The 19616-nt window shown below is 37.0% G+C and overlaps 4 protein-coding genes across 4 annotated transcripts; 2 read left to right on the top strand and 2 right to left on the bottom strand.

Annotated features, from left to right (window-relative positions):
• Positions 1-877: 877 nt before the first annotated feature.
• Positions 878-3609, bottom strand: LOC141704918 (uncharacterized). The gene is made up of 13 exons (XM_074508061.1): positions 3367-3609; positions 3064-3201; positions 2794-2875; positions 2633-2709; positions 2429-2544; positions 2251-2328; positions 2016-2163; positions 1838-1929; positions 1687-1753; positions 1528-1609; positions 1354-1445; positions 1109-1252; positions 878-1024 (listed from the first exon to the last, which is right to left on the bottom strand). The coding sequence occupies exons 1-13, from the start codon at positions 3607-3609 to the stop codon at positions 878-880; spliced, it is 1506 nt and encodes a 501-aa protein (XP_074364162.1).
• Positions 3610-8871: 5262 nt separating this feature from the next.
• Positions 8872-12742, top strand: LOC141709026 (serine/threonine protein phosphatase 2A 57 kDa regulatory subunit B' beta isoform-like). The gene is made up of 3 exons (XM_074512913.1): positions 8872-8985; positions 9259-10425; positions 12064-12742. Exons 2-3 carry the CDS (start codon positions 9289-9291, stop codon positions 12364-12366), a joined length of 1440 nt encoding a protein of 479 aa, XP_074369014.1. The 5' UTR covers positions 8872-8985; positions 9259-9288; the 3' UTR covers positions 12367-12742.
• Positions 12743-13710: 968 nt separating this feature from the next.
• LOC141709027 (uncharacterized) lies at positions 13711-16413 on the top strand. The gene is made up of 6 exons (XM_074512914.1): positions 13711-13944; positions 15082-15173; positions 15376-15454; positions 15534-15628; positions 15861-15956; positions 16030-16413. The coding sequence occupies exons 1-6, from the start codon at positions 13770-13772 to the stop codon at positions 16105-16107; spliced, it is 615 nt and encodes a 204-aa protein (XP_074369015.1). The 5' UTR covers positions 13711-13769; the 3' UTR covers positions 16108-16413.
• A 691-nt stretch (positions 16414-17104) lies between these two features.
• On the bottom strand, positions 17105-19470 carry LOC141709025 (expansin-A9-like). Its single transcript, XM_074512912.1, has 3 exons — positions 19117-19470; positions 18377-18698; positions 17105-17650 (listed from the first exon to the last, which is right to left on the bottom strand). The coding sequence occupies exons 1-3, from the start codon at positions 19346-19348 to the stop codon at positions 17341-17343; spliced, it is 864 nt and encodes a 287-aa protein (XP_074369013.1). The 5' UTR covers positions 19349-19470; the 3' UTR covers positions 17105-17340.
• Positions 19471-19616: the final 146 nt, after the last annotated feature.

Genomic DNA, 19616 nt, shown 5'->3' with positions numbered 1-19616 from the left:
AACTTTGTTCTTGCATATAAGTAATGTTTCCAAATAAAGCTCATGTAGATGTAGTCATATGCTATATACTTTGTGGGAGTTCCAGAATGAAGGGCCTAAAAGCAACCAATTTTCTTACTGAGATAGATTATGATGAGGAGGGACGAACTCCTATTTCTCTTCATTACGCAGTTTTGTTAAGTGAATTCCCTTCCGGTGTTCGGGCTTCTTAACCATGATTCTTTTATTAGAAATACACAATTACAATTGACCTAAGCTTTTGTCATCCTCTTTGCATTGGATTTTCCATAGCAGTTTGTTTTGATTCTTCTATTTACATCCGGGTGCAGTTTGTAGGTAACTCGTAATTGTGTGATTTCGAGTTTTATTATTATCATTTTTGTTGGAGCTCTATTGTAGTTAGAGCCGGCCAAACGACCGGGCCGACCGTGCCGGGCCGAATTTCCGGCGGTCCGGTTCATCAGCCAGGTAACTCGTGAACGACCCGTAAAGCTGCACGAGCCGTGCCGTGCCAGTTCATCAGCCAGGTAACTCGTTTGGCCGGCTCTAATTGTAGTTCACCATGTTTCCATGCACAGAAACTGAGTAGTATGTCTGAAGGATTGTCAAGGAGTAAGCTAATGTTATTTTAGTTTGAAGTATGCTAACTGTAGCATTTCAATTATAATCTCAGTTGCACAGCCAACGAGTATAATGACATTTAAATCTTTGCACCAGATAATCACTCTCATATGCTTGTTCAATCTGTTCTGAAACTGATTCAAAATCAGTTGTACATACAATGTAAGCAAAAAGTAAATTACATGTATCTCTGTTGAAAGTACTTGCATCATTGTCTCTATCGTTCGCTATGTACTTCGTCTGCAGATGAAGGTTCTTACAGTTTCCAGTATATGCCCAACTTATGTAAGATGCCGGAAACCACTCCCCAGAAGGTAATTTCTGCAAACAATACATATAACAAAGTTCCTACCCTCTCCGAGTGCCAAACGTTGTTAAACACATGTTCTTGAATCCAGTTAACCTGATCACAGTATCATTTCAAGCTGTAAGTTGATGGTGTTTTGTCCAAGTGTTCTCGAGATATAGAAGAGACATAGGTACTTACTAGATTGTTATCCGGGTTCTTGTAGTACCATCCATTGATGAATCCTGCAAATATACCTTGTGCTGCCATTACAAACACCAGCATCGCGTTTAAGCCTATCCATTCCAGGAACAGGAATGGAGTCCGATATCCCCAAATATCAATCTGTTCATACGAGGAAGGAAACCCCAAGAAGAAATTAGATCGATTCAAGGATTCTCAAGTTCAGCTCAACGTATACACTGACCTACAGATACGTTACATACCAGTACGTAAAATGCTGAGAAGACAATGCCAGCAGCTCCAGCTGTGAAACAAACATAGCTGAAACTGTACAGCTGCTTGTTGATGGGAATGGCTGTAATTCAATGCGACAGAAGTTCAAGTCTAATGTCGAGTGTATACTACAGTTTATGAAGAGATTCGATAAAAATGCTCACCATCAGTGAAATGAAGAACGATTGCCAGGATAAGCAAGCCAAGCCCCATTGATACCCATTGTTTTAGCCTCTCAGCATGTCCCTGCAATACAAATTCTTACACCGAGTTGTACATTTCAAATTCACACTTTCGAGTTGTTAGTTTGTAGCATCTCCGACCTTGAAATGGATCAAGACATGTCCATAGTGAATGCCAATAGTGCCAGAAAGAATAGCTGAAACTGTGCTGTAAAAAGATAAAAGAACCAAATTAGAATGAGCTGGTCTTTTGATCTTTTCCTATTTTATCAAGAACAAAATCTTTTGTTACCTTAACAAGCCTTCTGGTTCAAATGGAGCACGACACCAAGTTGGAGCATCTTCGCGTAAAGGGCCAGAACTAGGGGAACTTAAAGTGCAAACCTGGAGAGAAAAGAGAAGTTCATCTGATGATGAATATGAGCATGAAGCTAATTCAGCCTATCTCAGTTATGACGGATCATTATTACCTTTAAACGACTCCAGACCGGTCCTGAGTAAAGGTGATTGATTCCCCAGACTGCACGATCAACATAACCAACAGCATTGCATCCAGGTCCTAAGTGTCCTCTCATACCACATTTAACCTGAATATATCGTATATTATTTTTATCAGTTTGTTACACGTTACAGGTCAAGGGTACTTAATTTATCCCAGAACAATGATGCCATACCGTGTATCTTTCTAATTTATGATGGTGCTCAATCACAAAACTCCAATCTGGGACGTATAGGGCATACGTCGTGATCATGTAGATGAGGAATGCGACAAATCCTCCAAGCCTAGCAAGTAGCAAGTATGTTCTTAGGCCATATTATTGCAAGTAAAAACTGCATTTGAGGATATTTCAGGAATCATAATTTAGAGAAATGATTGAATTACCATTGCCATCTGTATGCTGTGAAAATGGAGAAGTGACCTGGGCTCAGGACAGAAGATCTAATCTTGGTGGTCAGAGCCTCTATCAGAGCCACTATCATGTACACCAGAGCTATTCTCTTCTCGTTCAAATTCAAAAAAATTAATGAAGTTTGAGTATAAGAACAAGAACACATGCAAGACTAGGCAGGTTATGGTGAGTTATACCTGAAGGATGCCACACCATCGAATTAGTTTCATGTCAACTCCATAAGCCAGATCATCTGGTGCATGAGAGTATCCTCCTGCCAGAATCCAGATTGATGTTAAATAAATTTTTGCGTTATATTTATCCCTGGAGAAGTTAATAGTACATATACTTTCTTTACCTTGCAAAAGAATCCCCCAGAATAGCATTTTTAAGGTCCTTGAGATGATTCTTCTGATTGCAGAACCCAATTTAGGAACTCTCTGTGAACGTTAACGATAATTAGTGTTCTGATAATCATATGGATGCATGAGGTGAACTATTATATTGGTACTGAATACTGATACAAGCCTAACATTACTTATAGCTGTATGAATTATTAACCGGTCTTTGTAAAATAGGAAGAAATAGAATCGTCAGGCTTGTAAAGGCGAGGGACCAAAGCATGTACCTTGAAGGCAAGAGCAATGGCAACCCCAACAATGAAGAGAAAGAAGGGCATAACAAAGTCAGCCAATGTGCATCCATTCCACGGTGAGTGATCAATACGTGCATATGCTCCACCCGCGTCATCCACCAGTATCATGAGCTGAAAACATGCAGATATAGTATGTTATCACTTATCAGTTCCTCTTACCAGTTACCATTCATTTCTTTAAAGAGAAAACTATACAAATTTGTCCCAGTTCACACAAAAGCATATCCACAGAACTTCAGTGCATAAAAAAGAAGACATGCATAATGCCTTACTTACCACAACAGTGAGGCCTCTAAAAACATCCAAGGTTGCAATCCTTTTGGATTTGGGACTGGTTTTAATCAATGGCTGTTCATCTTTTTGTGCCACTCCCTCATCTTTCTCGATACTTTCTACACGAGAATCTGTGGCAGGATGCTGATTACTAATGTCTTCCTCCTGTAATTTCTTTTCATGCATACTTAATGGCCTATTACCATACCCTTCTTCTATTCTCCTACCGGTATCCTCTTCTGCCATTACTTCCAGACTCTAGTTAATTATCGCGCCAATCAATTATATTGCTCGTTAAATGACTACATAATATTTCATAATAGCTAGCTACTTATAGTAGGCGGTTAGTTAGAGAAGACAACACTAAAATCAACCAGGCCGGCTAGAAGCCTATCTTAGGGCCAAGAATATGGATATGAATCTACAGCTAGAATCAACGGCAAACAAACAAAATATAATTTAAAGAGTGAAAAAAGCTAGTCTTCAAAGGCATTCTGGGTGGCAAGTGATTGATACACAATGCCAATAATTTGATTAGATAATACAGACAATTAAGTGGTGTATTAATCAATGTTTAATATTATAATCGACGTTTAATGCATCTAGTCTGATATCTTGTACTTCAACTTTGTTTTGATAGCGAATGCAAAGCTGTTTAATGTGATTTCAGTAAGCTAGCTTTATGCCAGAACACAATAAATCTCATCAGAATTCATCATTAACAATGTCAGATGAAAAACAAGAGAAAGAAGTTGTCACAAATTACTGGATACTAATCATTATTGTATAATTTAAAGTTTTAAATATCATCTTAAGCTCTGTTACTTGAAGGGGAATCATGTTTCTTTCTGTTGTCTCGACATTCAGTGTCACAGAATCTTTCTAAAGATAGCTGCACAAACAAAATTGACTTCTGAAGAACATATTGCAAAGCTTTTATGTTCCTTGAGGCGCAATTATTTATATCCGGGGGATCAGTTGAGGTTCAAAATATGGTGAATGGTCTTAATAGCAGATGTATACGACATATAATGGAGTCAACGACAATGATCTTGAATGTATGTAAACAACAAAGTTGTAACAGGAATAAACCGCCATTAATTCTAAAGAGGGACAAAAGCTAGTCTTCAAAGAAATTCTTAGTGGCAACTGATTGTCACACAAACCTCAAAATCTTGATTACAGAATGAAGACAATTAAGTGGTGTAATGATCAATGTTTGATCTTATGATCTACGTTTAATACACGGAGTCTGTTATCTTGTACATTTTGTCTTGATACTGAACACAAAGTTGTTTAATGTGATTTCAGTAAGCTAGCTTATCTGTAACAGGACTAAACCTAAGCTCAAAAAAGGCTTATCTGTTTCATTGGGGTTCATAATAATTCAGCAGTCCTATAATAAACTAAACAGTATGCACAAACAAACTAATGATACAAATGTAATGCAACCAAATGAAACAAAATGGTGCATCTTTATTTTTTTTGAAGAGTCAAAACTCGTATCGTTGTTCTTCACTCACACTTGTATGAATCTTGCAAGTATATATTTATCGAGCAATCTGTCACTCTCTGTCCTCCATCCACTTCCTTCAGTTTGATCCCTAGAATTTTCCAGTACATTACCAACATTTGTTCAAGATGCCTGAAAGTAGCTATGGGCTAATTTACTTAATCTTAAAGTTATTCCTTATGGAATGTTTGGTTACTGTCGAAGAGTATAAGATCATGTTGGGGTCTTCCTTTACAATCTCAAGGTTTTAGATGGACTGGTTACTTAACATGGTATCAGAGAATCATACGACTGAGGGGGAGTGTTGAAGAGTATAAGATCCTGTTGGGGCCTTCCTCTACAACCTTCAGGCTTTAGATTATTGTCTGGCTTTTCATAGTACCATTCTCGCATCACCAGCTGTAAAACATATCTAAAGCTGTTCGACTGTTACTAGCCAGAATTATTAGAAAAGAGCGTCAAGGCATCTAATCTTAACTTGATGTTATTCCACAATTTCAAACAACTTCTGTATATTAAGATGTAAAAATTACAAGTGTGGAGGAAACCTCAGAAACTGCTCTTGAAAATTTTCTGGCAATGTAGTTCTTTCTTCAAATTTCCTTTAGAAGTTCATTCTAGGTCGATCAGGGAAGGTAACGTATTCTCTTGTATGATGGCAAGAACAATTGATCCTATTCGTGCTCGAGGCATTACCCTGCAAAGCATGTAAATCTTATCCCATTGTCATCTATTGTAAAAAGGTCTTACTGGTAACACAGCAAAACAGCCTTCTTTCCTTAAAGAGCTCGAAGGATCACAGAAAACTCACTCCAGATAATACTCATAAACATACTGAAAAGAGATGAGAACAGACAATTGTGTCAAAGAAAACACATGGCCATTTATGTGGTACATGAATATGCTTGTCCCACCTTACAGTGTTTGCAAGGCACTTGATCTCTATCTGCTTTACTCATTATGTTGCAAATAGTTCTCTGAAATGTTGCAGACTCGAACATTCTCAACATTAACTCCAGATATTTATTTACATACCTTACTGTCTTAGAAATATTGTGATGGTTTTGATTCAGTTTCTTAAGGTCTCGCTTTACTTCAAGTCTAGCAGAGTCGAGCCCTTTGTCATGTAAAAATTTGATTACTTTTAGCACTTCAAAACGCGGAGTTGCTTGTTCTTCCCCAGGCAGGTCTTCATTTTCAACCAGTTTCAACAATTCAAATGAAATTAACAATATATTTTGAATATGCTCAATCTCTTGCAGATTTTGATCTTCATTTGCTTGCGCCCCTCCAGCATCCTTAAGTAAGGACAGCATTCTATCTTTGATATGCTCGATCCTTTGCTGATTTACATCTCCATTTACTTGCACCACTTCTTTCTCACACATAGATCTCTCAGCCTCTCGAATATGCTCAATTCCTTGCTGGTATTCATCTTGATTTGGTTGAACCTCTCGGTACTCCCTAATGGATCTTGTTGGAACTTGAATATTCTCCGTCCACTGAGCAAAGGATCTTGAATGATTTTGAAAATGCTCAATTCCTAGATGATTTTCACCTTCATTTGCTTGCACCACTTTACAGTGTTCACAAGGCACTTGATCTCCCTGTGCTTTACTCATTATGTTGCATATAGATCTCTGAAATGTTGCAGAGTCAAACAATCTCAACATTAGCCCCAGATATTTATTCACATACTGTACTGTCTGAGAAATATCGCGATGGTTTTGATTCACTTTCTTAAAATCTAGCTTCACTTCACGTCTAGCAGAGTCGAGCCCATTGTCATGTAAAAACTTAATTACTTTTAGCATTTCAGACCGCGGAGTTTCTTGTTCTTCCCCTGGCAGATCATCATTTTCACCCAATTTCAACAATTTAAACGAAACTGACAACATTTTTTTAACATGCTCGATCTCTTGCTGATTCTGATCTTCATTTGCTTGCGCCCCTCCAGCATCCATAAGAAAGAACAGCATTCTATCTTGGATATGCTCGATCCCTTGCTGATTTACATCTCCATTTACTTGCACCACTTTATTCTCACACATAGATCTCTCAGCATCTCGAATATGCTCTATTCCTAGCTGGACCTGGCCTTTATGTTGATTTGCTTTCACCACTTCATTCTCACACATCGATCTCTCAGCCTCTCGAATATGCTCAATTCCTTGCTGATCTTCATCTTGATTTGCCTGCACCACCCCGTATTCCCTAATGGATCCTCTGGGAACACGAAAATTTTCCATCCATTGCTGATTTTGATCTTCATTTTCTTGCACCACTCCATAATACGCAGAAAATGATCGTGTCCTCTGTCGAATATGCTCCATCCCTTGCTGATTTTTGTACTTGTCTGCTAATTTCACCACTTTCTCTTTCTCTGTTTGAACTGATTTCTGTTTCTAATGCATAATTTATATTTTACAGAACTGGTGATTTCTGTTTAGTAGTTTCATTATATTTAGTTGATATTAATTGACCGAGTCAGACATCCCATGTGAACTGATCCCGTTATCGTTTAGAATGTCAACGCTGACAATTATCTCAGTGTTGGGCGCCCGTGGTCCACTATTCGACCCAAAAATGGGTTTTCGAGTGAGTTGGAGCCTTCGTCTAACTGCAACTAGGAAGACCATTCATAGCACATAAAACAGCACAGCTGGTTTTTCTTCTACTGCATTGTCAGATCTTCCTCATTATCGCGATTTTTTTAATTTACATCCCCGAGTTCTTCCTCCACATCTCTCAGTGCAGTGTCGACCCCCATTGTTATGTAAACATTTAGTTAACCCTAACTTTTCAGATCACAGAGTTGCTGGTTCCTCCGGAGGATCTTTATTTTCGACAAATTTTAACAATTTAAACAAAATCGGCATTTGTGATTTCTCTTGCTTGAACAACTAATCCACATTGACAGTTTCCTGCGTGCTGATTATCATTCACTTTCCTCCTCTATCTCGTATATGCTCGATCACTTGTCGATTTTCATCTTCATTTGCTTGCACGACTACTCGCTTCATCTCAATAGACAACATTATGCTGTTGTTTGAATTGTCGGATCTAGGTGTGTTTGTTATTACTGTTGCATACATAACAATAGCGTTCGGGAAAGGGTTTTTAGTCCGAAAGTTGCGGGAAACAGATGCTGATTTTATCATCAAACTTTACCAAAATCATTATTTTTTTTTATTTTTTCATCAAAACATATACTTATCAAAAAAATTACCAAATAATCATCTCATTTTTATAACAACACTTTTTTCAGCAGCCCTTTTTTTAACGACACAACAACTTTTAACAATAATCCTAAACAGAGACTTAAACTATATTCACAAGATACGAAAATGAGAATTTAATACATTTTTGTATTGAAATCGCCTTAAGCGAAATATTGCACATTCTGTATTAGTTTACGTATGGAACTAAAGCTAAAGAACGAGTCTTGTGCGGCTGTGCCTGGAATGGATCACAATTTTAGATGCTCATATTTGTTATTAGTTTTTAATTTCTAACTGGCGCCTACCAAAATTTAATTTATCATATATTTCTTCGAAAGTTTTTTTTTATCACCATTGATAATTGATATTTCAACATTTTTTGGATAGATATCATTATTAAATTTTCTGAAATTAATTGATAAGTTCCTTCAAAAATTTGAGTGCCACTCATTTGAGGGTACTTTATTTACTTTTATACCTTTACTTTAAAATTAATACAACAATACTCGATAACGAGTTTATCATCTTTCGTCTTAGGTCGCGGATTCGATCCTTACTCTTTCCGACGATTTTTTAAAAATTCGATCATTGCTTACCCAAAAATTTCTTAAAATAAATACTCATTTGTAAGATTGTAAGTTATATTTGTAAAAAAACAGATACCATGTTATTTGAAAAATATACCAATTATTTATATGACTATAAAATATAATTTTGAAAATCAAATAAAAAACTTCAAAAAAGCCAAAATATTTTATCTTTTCAATATTCATCTGGATCCATCCTCATTTCTCAGTCCTCTTCCATAATGTATACATACATTCTACGTATCTATCTCCCTCTCCATTGATCGCCGACGTCGGTCTTTCTCACCGGCGATTACAAGCGGTACGATCTCTCTCTCTCTATCGCTCTCTCTCTCTCTCTCTCTCTCTCTCTCGCTCGCTCGCTCTCTCTCTCCCTCTCTCTCGCTCTCTCTCTCTCTCTCTCCTTATCTATACAATAACATATGAATATACACACATGTTCGATGATAGACGTGCTTAAATTTTACAATAATTATATGAATTGTTGATCTGTTAACAATTATAATTATTATATGAATTAATGATTGAATATTAAATTGGAAATTAAATAATAGATATAATATAAATTGATTAGGTTAGGGTTTGTGATTGCTGTGGAGAGGAAATGTTTAATAAGATAATTAAAATTGGGCAACGTAAGCCCTCGAAATCGGAAAGTGGTTCGGATGTTGATGGAACAATACCTAGTGTTACTGTGAATCACGCGTCGCGAGGGGGTCAAGTTAGTTATGTAGGAGGGGGGAGTAGTGAAGTTTGTGTCCCGACTACACCGCCTCCCGGGACAATTCAGACTCTACCAATGTTTAAGGATGTTCCTGCAGCGGAACGACAGGGACTGTTTTTGAAGAAAGTGCAAGTTTGTTATTATCATTTTGATTTATCTGAGACGATGAAAATGGTGAGGGAGAAGGAAATTAAGCGGCAGTCGCTTGTTGAGCTTGTGGACTACGTGCAGTCGGGGTCGGGCAAGATATCGGAGAGTAATCAGGAGGAAATGGTTAGGATGATTGGTGTTAATGTGTTTAGGTCGTTACCTCCTGCGGCGTATGAGAATACGGGGTCGGAGAATTTGGAGGTGGAAGAGGATGAACCTTATCTTGATCCGTCATGGCCACATTTGCAGCTTGTGTATGAGTTGCTTTTACGTTATGTTGTGTCAGCAGAGACGGATACTAAGGTTGCTAAGAGGTATATTGATCATTTGTTTGTGCTGAAATTGCTTGATATGTTTGATTCGGAGGATCCTAGAGAGCGGGAATATTTGAAAACCATTCTTCATCGGATATATGGGAAATTTATGGTTCATCGCCCGTTTATTAGGAAAGGAATCAATAATATCTTTTATAGGTTTATATATGAGACAGAAAGACACAGTGGTATTGCTGAGCTACTGGAGATTCTTGGGAGTATAATTAATGGGTTCGCGCTGCCTATGAAAGAGGAACATAAATTATTTCTTGTCCGGGCACTTATACCCCTTCATAAACCTAAGTCGGCTGGCATTTATCATCAGCAGCTGTCTTACTGTATAACTCAATTTGTTGAGAAGGACTACAAATTGGCAGATACTGTTATCAGGGGCTTGTTGAAGTACTGGCCAGTCACCAATTGCCAGAAAGAACTTCTTTTTCTTGGAGAACTCGAGGAAGTTTTGGAAGCAACTCAACCAGCTGAATTCCAGCGTTGCATGGTTAAACTTTTTAAACAGATAAGCCGTTGCTTAAATAGCCCTAACTTCCAGGTACATGGAACTTTTAACTTTGAGGGTTACATTATTTTTGTGGATAAATTGAGTCGCTAAAATGTTTCTTGTGTTTTATGCGTTTCCCTTAAACTATTTTGGTATCGGTTTGCTTGTGAGTAAAATCTTTGTTCAACTTTATCCTTCTTAAATGCCTGCACACATCTTTCTATGGTTTCTAGTCCTAGTTGAGATTGATATGTTCCTACCACCTTTACTGGCTTTATATACCAAGAATACAATAAAGTAAGGTATTCCAGAGATGGGTTATATCGTAAGCTGTTTGGTTTAGTATTCATTTAGAGACTTGGGATGTATTCGAAGAATATTAGAGTTGGGATGCTTTTGTCAGTTTTTTGTAGTTGACACACTACTATTGCTCGTAGTTGACAAACTAAAAAAAGGAACAAGTTGTAAAAGGACGTAATACATGTCTCAACATTTTGCATTAAAGACTCCTATCTATTTCTTGTTGGAAATTAGAATGATCGCATGAGTTTGGTTTACCCTATCTTCTGGAATGTTTATGCTACTTTGCCAATTCAAAATGTTGCATGAATTTAGACAAGGACCATGCATGCAAGCGAGTTTCTAGAATGTGCCTTCTCTTTTCCTTTTAACAGTTTCTTTCTTAATTGTTACATTATAAATTGTCATTATAGTAATACTTAGTATAATGTTTTCTGATGCAGAACAAGAATTTGAAAGCAAGTTTTATGGAATATAAACAGTGAATATAAAACTAAGATGATTCAAAAGCCGAACTGTTATGGAAGTACCCCTAGGGTTCCCAACTGTAGAAGGGAGGAAAGATGATAGATCACAACCCATAAAAGTAGCGTGTCAGTTCAATAATGTCTAACAATACTATGTGAGGATTACATTTTAATAGAGAATAAACCTGATACGGTAACCGGTAACCTAATGGAGAAAGGCTTATTAACAATCGGGTCGTAAGGCTAATAACCTTAAATAAACATCTAATAGATACCTATTACCACATGTGAACTATATACATGGACATAATTTTTTGTATACTAGAAATACAAATTTATTTAGTGATCATTTTTTACTATTTCCTTTAGTTGTTTTCTTTATTATTTTCTTATAAGCACGTGTAACTACAAGTAGTAGAATTATTTTGATCAGTATATTACTCTCTTCAACACTATCTACAGTTGTACACTAGTTAGTAGTTACTATTTCTGCATATTTCCCTTCTTCTTTTTTCCTTTTTTAAGCAAGTCATTCTTCACTTATACTAAGCAAGTCATTCCGGTTAATCTGGCAAGTCATCACTCACCTATACCATGAAAGTCATTCCTATTCACCAGACAAGTCATTCCTCACTTATACTAAGAATGTCATTCCGATTCACCAGGAAAGTCATTCCTCACTTACACCGTGGCAATCCATCTTATTCCTCACTTCCCTATTCGCTTCCCCTTTGTTCCCATTCCCCATTCCTACATTTCATGACAATTTAAATGCCCCTAAAAAATCTTCATATTCAGCTTATGGTTTTTAAAGTTATAGTCTCGCACCATCTCAATTATAGTTTTTCTATTAATTTTGTAAATCTCTTGTTGTAGGCTGTCCTTCCTGTTACATTGTTTACTGAGTACTGACTTTGTGCAGGTTTCTGAACGGGCTCTCTTTTTATGGAACAATGAGCATATTGTGGCCTTGATTGCCGAAAACAGGAAAGTAATCTTGCCAATCATATTCGATGCACTTGAAAATAATATCAAGTCCCACTGGAATCAGGCAATAAATGGCCTAACAACAAATGTTCGAAAAATGTTCTTAGAGATGGATCCTGAGCTGTTTGAGGAATGTCAAAAGCAGTATGAAGAAAAAGAGGCAAAGGCCGAAGAGGTGGAAGCTATGCGGGAATCAACTTGGAAGAAACTGGTCGATGCAGCTAATGAAGGAGGCTGAACGAAGATATCATAAAAACATTGATGGGGAAGAACAAACATGATGAGACGAGTCAAGTTGCATGATCCTCCAAAAGAGCACATAAACAAGAATTTGCTTTCATCTTCTGAAATACTTTTATACTACTGCTCATCAAACTTTCAGGTCAACTTTTGGTGGCATTGAAGATGCACACCGGGAGTAATTTACTGGTCTTTTGTAGTTGTACAATTTTCGTTCTTTCGTTCTTTATGTAGAGGAGTATGAATTCTCATAGAAATTTAAATTTAGAATGGATATGACTCCTGAGCCTTCCATATTCTTTTTTTCTTTTCTTAAATTGTAATAATTATTTCTGCGGGTAGTACATAATAACATAAACATCAAAAATGTGATATTTGATGAATTTTTTAATTTTTTTTTTGTGAATATCACCATCTATCTTGTAAAAGATTTATACTAATTCTTGTTTCTGCTATAGCAGTAGTGGTGTTAACTGTTAAACAGGAATCGGAGGAATTTGATGATAACAAATTCGGGAGAGAAGAAAGAAATGCGATTGTGTCTTGATTTTGGTGATAATAATTGAGGTATTGATGGGCATAAAATTATAATTTTAAATGAGAGGCATAAAATTTAATTTCAAATTCTCGCACTTTAGCGGTTGTGATTTGGACGGATAATTTTTTTTAGAGTAATGACGGTTCCTCCGCCGAATTGGATCATGATTTTTTTTAAAATGATGTGATATAATATTTGACATATTTTAATTCGTGAACAAATATATAAGTACGATCTAATTTTGAAAAATGTTATCAGTCAAATAGGTTACATATAGATAGTGGTGAGAAAAAAAAGTCAAACCGATCGACCGGACCGGACCAAACCACCTTTTCGGTTTTTTTGACGGTTCAACTTGGTTTAGGCTTGCTATGAATAAAAACCTTTATTTTACGGCCGACCCGTTTTTTATATCTAAACTGGACCGTTAAGGTCGAACCGGACCGTTTTAATATATTAATATATTTATTATATTTGTATACCATATATATATATCCATAAAAATCACGGTCTAATTCGGTCTGATCCGAAATTTCAAACGCCCGATCTGATTTGAAATTTTGTAAAACTGTTATCTATGATCTGGTGCAATTGGATCGTAAAAAACTGACCAAACCGAACGTTGTCTCCCGCACACATACATTTAAAAAATATTTTGGGACTTTATCCAACCAAACAATATATTTGGAGCCAAATCATTTCAAATAAACGATGCCCAATGGGCTATAAAGGAAAACACAACAAGCCCATGAAGTAAACACAATAAGTTGGAGGCCCATTCTCCTGATCAAACCACCCCCAATTTCTGTAAACAAATTATAAAATTTCTGAGGCTTTGCAATTTGTAAAAAACCAGTAAGAAAATGGCGGTACCAGGAAGACGCAACGGCTTGATTGACAGTGACGATGACGAAGAAATAGCTCTTTTTGAAGAAGACGGTGTCTTTCCTCAACCTGATTCCGATGTTCCTCCTCATCTCCGTCATCTCGCCGCCGCCGCCGAGCAAGGCAACGCTGATGCCCTTCGTCAAGCTCTCGGTACCTCTCTCTCTCTCGCTCTCGCTCCCTCTCTCCCCCTCTCTCCCCCCCTCTCTCTCTCTCCCCCCTCGCTCCCTCGCTCCCTCTCTCCCTCTCCCTCTCTCCCTCTCTCTCTCTCTCTCCCCCCCTCTCTCTCTCTCTCTCTCTCTCCCTCTCCCTCTGCCTCTCCCTCTCCCTATATATTCATATAGTAATACTGTCTCTCTCTCTTCTCTCTCTCTCCCTCAATATTTTTATGTAGATGCTGTATTTTTAGGGTTAGGATAGTGATGAAAGTGTAATTCGACTTTGCTGTGCTATGTGTTGTTACTTCAAATTGAACGAGGAATTAGGTTATTATTATTTAGTAAGACCTTAAAATTATGGAGCTTGTAATTTTGTACTATGTTTTAGGTGTAGCTGAATTTTGTATGTTGAGTGTAGTAGCTGTGGCTAATATCTATGTTACTTATTATGTGTCCGATTTCGACTTTGATATTATGACCAATGGAGAGTGTATGTAAGAGACGTTGTTAGGATGAAAAGAAGAGGATGAGAAGAAAAAAGACGATGCCTCATATACTGAGTCTTTATGAAGTCGTATTCAATTTGAGTTCTATTGTTAATTTTTGTTATTTTTGTGTCCCAACTCTGTACTTGAGTTCGAGTTTGAGATACACAGGACGACTATTTGTGGGTTGCTAATGTCGTGTAATTTAGAGAATCGTCGTATCTGATTTAAAGAGTTGTGTTGTATACATAATTACATGTATGAAGCACTCAAACATATTCCACATACGTGCATCGTTTACAACTTTGATTTCAATTGTGGATGTACTTCGCACCTGTGGATGTTAGCGAAAAGTTGCGTGCTAGATCAGCCAGAGTTTTCTGTTCATTCTCAAATTTATCATTTTATCCAAAATTCTAAAACGTGCTTTAAATGTAGAGAAGTTACGCAACGATTAAATAATCTATGCACCAAATTTTCATGTTGATGGTTGTCTGGAAACTGCATGTTCTAGATTCTCTGAAGGTTTACCTGTCTTTTCTGTTTTTGTTTTGCACCTCTATTCCCTTACTATGAGTCTGTTAGTGAAGGCGGGCTTATGCTTGTAAATTTACTGAATTTTCCCTCGATTTCATGGTTAACTGTAGATACTTTGGCTGGAAGCATTGATGAACCACTTGAAGATGGAGACACCGCTCTTCATCTGGCTTGCCTCTATGGCCACCTGCCTTGTGTTCAGGTCACTTAGAACTCTCTATGTTTTTCCCAGTGCTAGTATCTACAATTTTTCAAATCCTCTTATTGCTCACATTATTCCTATTATCGGTTGTAAGTCTGAGTTTTACGGACCTTTAAAGCTTGTACTTGCTATAATTCAAAGTCTCATATCAAGTAATGCTATTTAATTTTTTGGTAAGTTAACCGTAAGATTTTTCACGCAGATATTGTTAGAGAGAGGGGCTTCATTGGAGTCTAAAGACGAAGACGGTGCAATACCTTTGCATGATGCTTGTGCAGGAGGTACTCTTTCTTTACTGCCATCAATTTCATGCCATTTCATCATATGTTCTTTAATAATTCTCCGAATTATGAATTGCAGGATATACGGATATTGTGCAACTTCTTCTTAATAAAGCGAATGATGAAGATATTGTGAAGAGAATGCTCGAGTCGGTTGATGTAGAGGGTGATACTGTAAGTAATTTCTTGTTTAACTGCACTTGGATGCATTCATATTTTCTTGGGCAGAACTTATTAAGACAATGTAAATGTGTAATATAAAATTAATATGGAGCAGCTCCATTATCGTTCTTTTGTTGAGCCTATCCCTTCTTCCAGTTTCAGCCATCCTCGTAACCAGTAAAAGACTATATTTATCACAGGCTATGCCTCACTGTTTGTAATCAGCAATTTCTTTTTTTAACAGCCTCTTCATCACGCGGCAAGGGGTGAACATGTAAACGTTATAATGTTGCTGCTTGCTCATGGAGCTTCTCCATCCAAGAGAAATACCTGTGGACAGGTTTGTACACAGCAGGCATATACTAGTGTTAGTCCTTGTGTTTTCATTTTCTCTGAATACTTTGATTTGGCAGATTCCAAGTGAGCTTGCTGATCCAGGAACCTATGCTAGAGAAATTTTGGCGCGTGCTGCAGGCGTACCCGTGGCTTGAGACAAAATAGGGAAACTTTAAACCAGAGCCAGCTATTCGTTTATAGATGGATTTGAGAAACAGAAATAGTTAAGTTTTACTCTCTTTGTTTCTATACTGTGCCAGTTTAGATACTTTCAGCTTTGACCAGTCACAACTTCTGTTATGCTGGGGTGAGCTTAGTGCGCCAGTGTTTGATTTAGATAATTTGTATGGTTAAGTATTTAAGTCGCAATTAAGCTGGTCAAATTGAATACATGTGAAGAAACAGATTTCTGAAGATATTGGTATTTGCAAAAAAATGGACACCGAATCACTTTTACCGGATGGTTTGTCTTGGTGCATTGAGATTATGTTAAGCACACGGGTTTTACGGGTCTATTCAAGCAATAAGTTTGGACTGAGATCTGTCTGGATACACTGAAAAATGTTTTTTCTAGTACATTGATCTTCAGAGAGTCAAAACTAATCCATTCTCCATTAATATCGACATCTTGAATCTAAGTCGAGATTAATTAAGATTAATTAAGTTGTGTTGTCTGACTTGTGCTTCCAGCAAATCGCTTGAACAGAGTTTAGGCGATGGATCTGCAGCTGATTTTTCTATTTAATACCTAGTTTGATGAAACAAGAGATCACAAAATATATAACTTTATACTAGTTCTAACCTTGTTTATAAACTTGGAGAATTTAACTCTCTCTAGATAGCGTTATGTGTTTGCGATACATTTTTGTCGCTAAAAATAATATTTTTCTCCGGTCCCAACATAATGGACACGGTGTATTTTTACTCTTGGTAAAGTAATAAACTCGTTAAAATAATATTTTTTTCTTGGTCCCGACCCTATTACTTTAAAGAGGTTTAAGTGTAATAGTTCTAAACTAGTTTATTAACACAGAAACCTTTGTTAAGAAAAGTTAGTTCAAAGAAGCCACACTAGTTTTCACTATTTTTACTATAATGAAAAAGATAAATCTTTATAACACATTTTTTCCTTTACCGGAAGAAGAAAAGAAGTCGAAGAAATGACGGAAATATTATTTTCCGACTAATATATCTCGATTACATTACGCGACATTTCATTAAATCATTCAGAAAATGCAATTACATCGATCAGGTAACTTCCTTTGTCCAATTTAAAATACATTAAACCAAACAGTGTAACTATTTTATAATCCAAGAAACTCCAAGTTACACAGTTGAGTTATATCGAAACAAACGAGGTCTTGATGTATAAATAGATGTATATGGATCTACTTGAAGTTCTTGCCCTGGTAGGTCTGACCAAACTGCCAATCCTTTGGTGTAACATGCCATGAAGTAGAGGATCTGCCATCACTAGCTTTAACTCTGAAAGTGAGAGACTCTCCAACTAGTTTAACATTTGTTTGCCACTTCTGTCCCCAGTTTCTTGTCATGGCGGTCCATTTCACTTCCCGGTCACCCTTCACCTGCACACCGGTTACATCTCCGGCTCCTCCTACGTTCCATACCAGCACTAGTGTGAAGTAAGGGTTCCCGGTTATCGTGAACTTGATCCCTCCTTGCTTGTTGCAGGGTACCCTGTTTAACATATACAAATAAGCACGTTGAGGTTTTGGAGGGTTCGGGGGAGAATGACCCTCAATGTCACTTTTGAAAAAGATGGCCCCAAATGTCACTCTAAAACGAAGTTTCGGTTGAAGTTTTTGTTATTAATAAAAAAGACAATTTCGTGTTTCGTTTTCAAAGCTTTTTTTAAAAAAATAATTTGAAAACGCAACTTCAATTCATGTTTATGGGGGTAAAACGCAATATCACGATAAGTTTTTCATATTAACTCATTTTGGATTTACGTTTTTTTTAATTTTTTACATCCTGAGAAAAACTCGGTTATAAACTGTGTTTTTACAAGAAACTATAAGTTTGAAAACCCGTTTTTATATCCATAAATTAAAGATGAGACTGCGTTTTTGACCAAAACAATTTCTGAAATTGCGTTTTCATCTAAAACACAGTTTAAACCACGTTTTTAAACAAAAAAACAAAACGAAACTGCGTTTTTCTTTTATTTTAAAAAAATAATAATAAATTGTTACAGAAAAACTCAACACGAAACTGCGTTTTTTACGTTTATTTTGAAAAACTTTAACCGAAAACCCGTTTTGAAGTAACATTTGGGCCAACAATTTTAAAAGTAACATTGAGGGCCATTTGACTCGAGAAAGTGATATTTGGGGTCTTTTTCGTTTTGGAGCGACGGGTTGCGAAATTGCATTAGTTAACTTAAATGTGATGTAAAAAATTTACCTTCTGTATTGGACGGGAACAATGCCGGCCTTATATTCAGCAATCTGAAGAAAAGCTGGTTGATCGATATCAAAATGCTCTCGCGGAGGATTACACCATCCTCCATTATCAGAAGATTGAGCAAAATTGGGAGGGCAAAGATTGGTGGCTGTAACAATTAGAGAAGGCTGTCCAGGCTTGCAGTTTGGTCCAGCTTCAGGTGCACATTTTATTTCAAAACAAGCTCCACATGTTTGTGCATTGTTGAACATCACCTGGCTTAATGCTGTAGTCTGTAAGCCATAGCCTTCTTGTTTCAGGTCCTCGTATCCACAAGCACCCCCTGTTTTAATCGGCAAATAAAATTTGTAACGTTAGGGGCGCTCAGAGATTTAGCAGGTCCTAGTCAAAATCAGTTTAGGTGGTCTAATAGCACGTATAGGCTACATTTTATACTTTTATACATTTTGACAATTTTAAGATTCCAGGACCCTTAAGTACAGGGGGTCCTAACAAGACTATTTCGCCTATAGACAGGGCCACCCCGAACGTACTTGGTAAGTGCATGTAGTTGTGCATGTTTACGACAATTTTGGAGGCTCTAGCAGAAATCAGTTTAGGGACGCTACATTTTATAGTTTCATACATTATGACAATTTAAAATTCCCGGGCCCTAGGCACAAGACTACTTCGCCTATAGCCAGGGCCACCCTGAACGTACTTGTGAAGGCGTATAATTGTGCTTGTGCATGTTTACGTACCCATAGTTCCGGAACCATCACTGCCTCCATAGAATGTTGCATGAGCATTCTTCCAGGGTCCAGGTTGAAACTTGGGTTTGTGATGCTTACCAGGCAATCCAACAGACCTTTGTGCTTTATAAATAGGTTGAATAGTACTGGTGCAATTCGCATTATGTAGAATTACAAACATGCATATCACATGAACCAACAGAGATGAATAACAAGTCATAGGTTTTAAAGACCAGGCCATTTATAAAAATATCTTTCACAAAATCTTCTGTGGATTTGATCACTTGAATCTCGTCAATGTTTCTTTTACCACTTGTTGCGAGATTTTATATAGGCCGTCAACATCCCGAAAAATGTGGCTTGTTGGTCTGTACATTTGCTGATATTTGGAGCCTATGAAACTAAAATTAGGTTTTCATGTCTAAGAATGTATAATTTTACTCCAGGTCCTATCTGTTTGTTCCTCATCATTCTGTTCACCGGAATATAGCGAAGACGGATCCTATAAG

Source organism: Apium graveolens, chromosome 2 (genome assembly GCF_009905375.1).
Source record: "Apium graveolens cultivar Ventura chromosome 2, ASM990537v1, whole genome shotgun sequence".
In the NCBI taxonomy this organism is placed as follows: domain Eukaryota; kingdom Viridiplantae; phylum Streptophyta; class Magnoliopsida; order Apiales; family Apiaceae; genus Apium; species Apium graveolens.
The sequence above is the reverse complement of the archived record's forward strand: the minus strand, read 5'-3'. Positions and strand labels throughout refer to the sequence as shown.